The 2,889-nt window shown below is 35.1% G+C and overlaps 1 protein-coding gene across 1 annotated transcript in view; it reads right to left on the minus strand.

The window, feature by feature from the left end:
* The window catches only part of LOC119585208 (AP-3 complex subunit delta-1-like), a gene marked incomplete in the record, with an annotated part of 41,547 nt that overhangs the window by 28,290 nt on the left and 10,368 nt on the right, over positions 1-2,889 (minus strand). The window contains 2 exon segments of the mRNA XM_037933859.1: positions 2,217-2,486; positions 2,688-2,828. Coding sequence (XP_037789787.1) covers positions 2,217-2,486; positions 2,688-2,828 — 411 coding nt within the window.

Below are 2,889 nucleotides of genomic sequence, written 5' to 3' on the forward strand. Positions count from 1 at the left end.
GGGTACATGGGCATGATGACCAAATACAACATTTTAAACAAAATGTGGCAATGAGTCCAGAGTTGATTACAAGGTTCTTCCTCATGACAGAATCCTAGTTCATTCATTGAGCTCAAGTCTTGTACCTGGATAGAGAAAACTGCTACTTGCTGCAGAAATCATTATTTCTATTACTGCAAGAATGGTCATAGTGCTACCCTAAGTTGCCAAATTTATAAAGATAATCTATTTAACTACCATGTCGCTATACTGTCTCAAGCCTTAATGCTCTACAAAACAACCTGCAAATTATTTTTCTTTTTGTACTTCAAACCTCTGAAAATAGTTGACCATATTATTTGGTTTAACTATTGACCCCTATGATAAATGCCTTCCTAGCAATACAGCAACAGACTATGTAATCCTCTTCACTTCCAAGAATAAAACAACAGCATGCACTAAAACAACACATCATAGAATGGTGACCAAGACTGAATGTAAACTTGACTCCAAGGAGTTGTATTGTTACACACTGAATCTCTACACTGAACACGAATCTAGCAGTGAGGTAAAAGAGGGAAATGACAAATGCTGCAAAACAAATTTTCAACCCAGGCAAGTGCAACCCTAATTTTTTTTTTCTTTCTTTCTTGGATTTGAGTGGAACTATGCCCAAGGTGTTGTGGTATAATTACGCAAAGGGTCTTTTAATTCATACTGCGGTACCTGCTTATGATCTCAATGAGGGGCTCACTCAGCCTCCTGCCCAGCCGGGGCTCAATGCTCGTGAGAACCCCAAACTGAAATGACTTGTCTGTCAGCTCATCAAAATAATTTAGGAGATTTATCTGAATGCTATGGAAAAAGGGAAATTATAAATACTATGTAAAAAGGGAAATTATGATGAAAAATATATGCCGAGGATTTTTTCATCACAATTCTAAAACATATAAAACCATTAATAAAGAATAATCAGAGAAAAAATTAAATTAGGTGGTTAAACAAACATCTCTCCAACTAAAATAATGAACATTGCCTTATAAAGAAAATATGAAGTAAGGTATTTTTTATTTTAGATTAGGCACAACATTATTTTTGCAAGAATACATGAAATAAGAAAAAGAAAACAAAGGGAGGAGAGATGAAAAACCACTCAGCATTTCAACTACTTGATAAGAGCGAGAAGTACGCAACTTATCTGTCTTCTGATCATGTTTTTCTGAAATGACTAAAAGAGGCTGCTACTGGTCTACATATAAAAAAGGGTGTAGTTTGCATGACTTTATAAAGATGTGTATTGAGCAATGTTCTGGCCAATTTAAAATTTGTTAACTGTCAGGGAAACATGTATGATAAAAATTATTCAAGATATAAAAGAAAAATGACACAGATAAAGGTGGCAGGATACCAGTACTCTTAAAAAGTATAGAAAAAGCTAGGGGTAAAATTCAAAACAGAAATCCTTGATACAGTCCTTCCTAAATACAAGGACCTGGAAATGATGCCTTTAATTAAGGAAAATTTATGAAGCAAAATACACGTGATCTGTTATATGGAGAAAGATCAAAGACATTTTCCTAAGAAGAAAATTAATGAATGTAGAGCAAAACGGGATGTAATAATTTTACACAAGCACCTACAAAAAATCTTTAAAATATTATATATTATTCACTGCAACTGCAAAGAATCCTGTGAAAAAATGTAAAATTATTTTATTCTCCTTGTCCAACTGATACAGCATAAGACTGAAAATACAAACAGATGGTAAAAAATTATTAAAAATACTTGTACAGCAATAAATGTTGAAAATCCTCTCTGAATATCATAAAATACCGACCCAGTTTAATTCAGGCTGGAAATTGTAACATATCGTATGGAATTAAAAGATGTAGTGTTGCAGTGCTTTAAGCATTCCAACAAGAATTACTTTTGTAACACTGGTAATCAAATATAAAACTGTGGTAAATATTACTATGCATGATAAAATTTGCACTTTCTGAGAATTGTTTAAGACCTTCACAACTATATATTTGAAGAGCTAAGTGCTGCAGGCATTAAGGTTTTTCTTCTGCCCCAAAAGTATTTACGGGCCATTTACTCTGAAGCATACACGACATTGCAATACATAGTATAGATGTTACAAATAACCTGACAAGTGAATGATGCAGCAGAAAACTCAATTTTTGACCAAAAATGGGAGGATTAGTATTTGTTATAAAATTTCAGTGCTCACTCACCAATTTGATGATCTTGATAAGCATCCAATTGTTGGTGGAAGAAGTCATGAGTTTGAAAAAGACTGGTGCAAGGCTCAGGTAATTCTTAGGGTTCTTGCGCGCCAGCTCACAGATGACGTTGACTGCCGCTGACTGCACACCAGGGTCTGGATCTTCCAGCTTCTCCTTGAGCCGGGGGAAGGCGGGTCGTAAGGCCTCAGGGAACTTGAGAAACACTTTGTATAGGAGGAGGACTGCCTTTTTCCGCAGGTATGGCTTGGTGGATGTTAACTGGTAAAAAGGAATCTTCAATGAGTTTCAAAAAATTGAAATGAGAATGCGATTAAAAATATTTTTAATACAGGAACAGGAAGTGGAAAACATATCACACCTTTATCTATGTAATGGTACAACCACAGGTCTCCCATAAATTTAACTGTGCATTTGGCATTTTGCAACTTTTACTATCCAGTCTTAAAACAGTAACATTACCAAGGTCATGACATCATTGGCCAAGTCTCTAGCAAGATCTCCACTGATGAAACAAGCCAGGCCAGTAAGTGCAGTGCCTGAGTCGTACATGTTTTGACTGTTGAGGTCTTTTCGGATCATATTTGTTGTTAGCATGAGGACCTGAAATTTTAAAAAGTAAGCACATATAAAAAAAATTGACATCACCACCTATATATGAGAT

This window comes from Penaeus monodon, chromosome 19, assembly GCF_015228065.2.
Source record: "Penaeus monodon isolate SGIC_2016 chromosome 19, NSTDA_Pmon_1, whole genome shotgun sequence".
Classification (NCBI taxonomy): Eukaryota; Metazoa; Arthropoda; class Malacostraca; order Decapoda; family Penaeidae; genus Penaeus; species Penaeus monodon.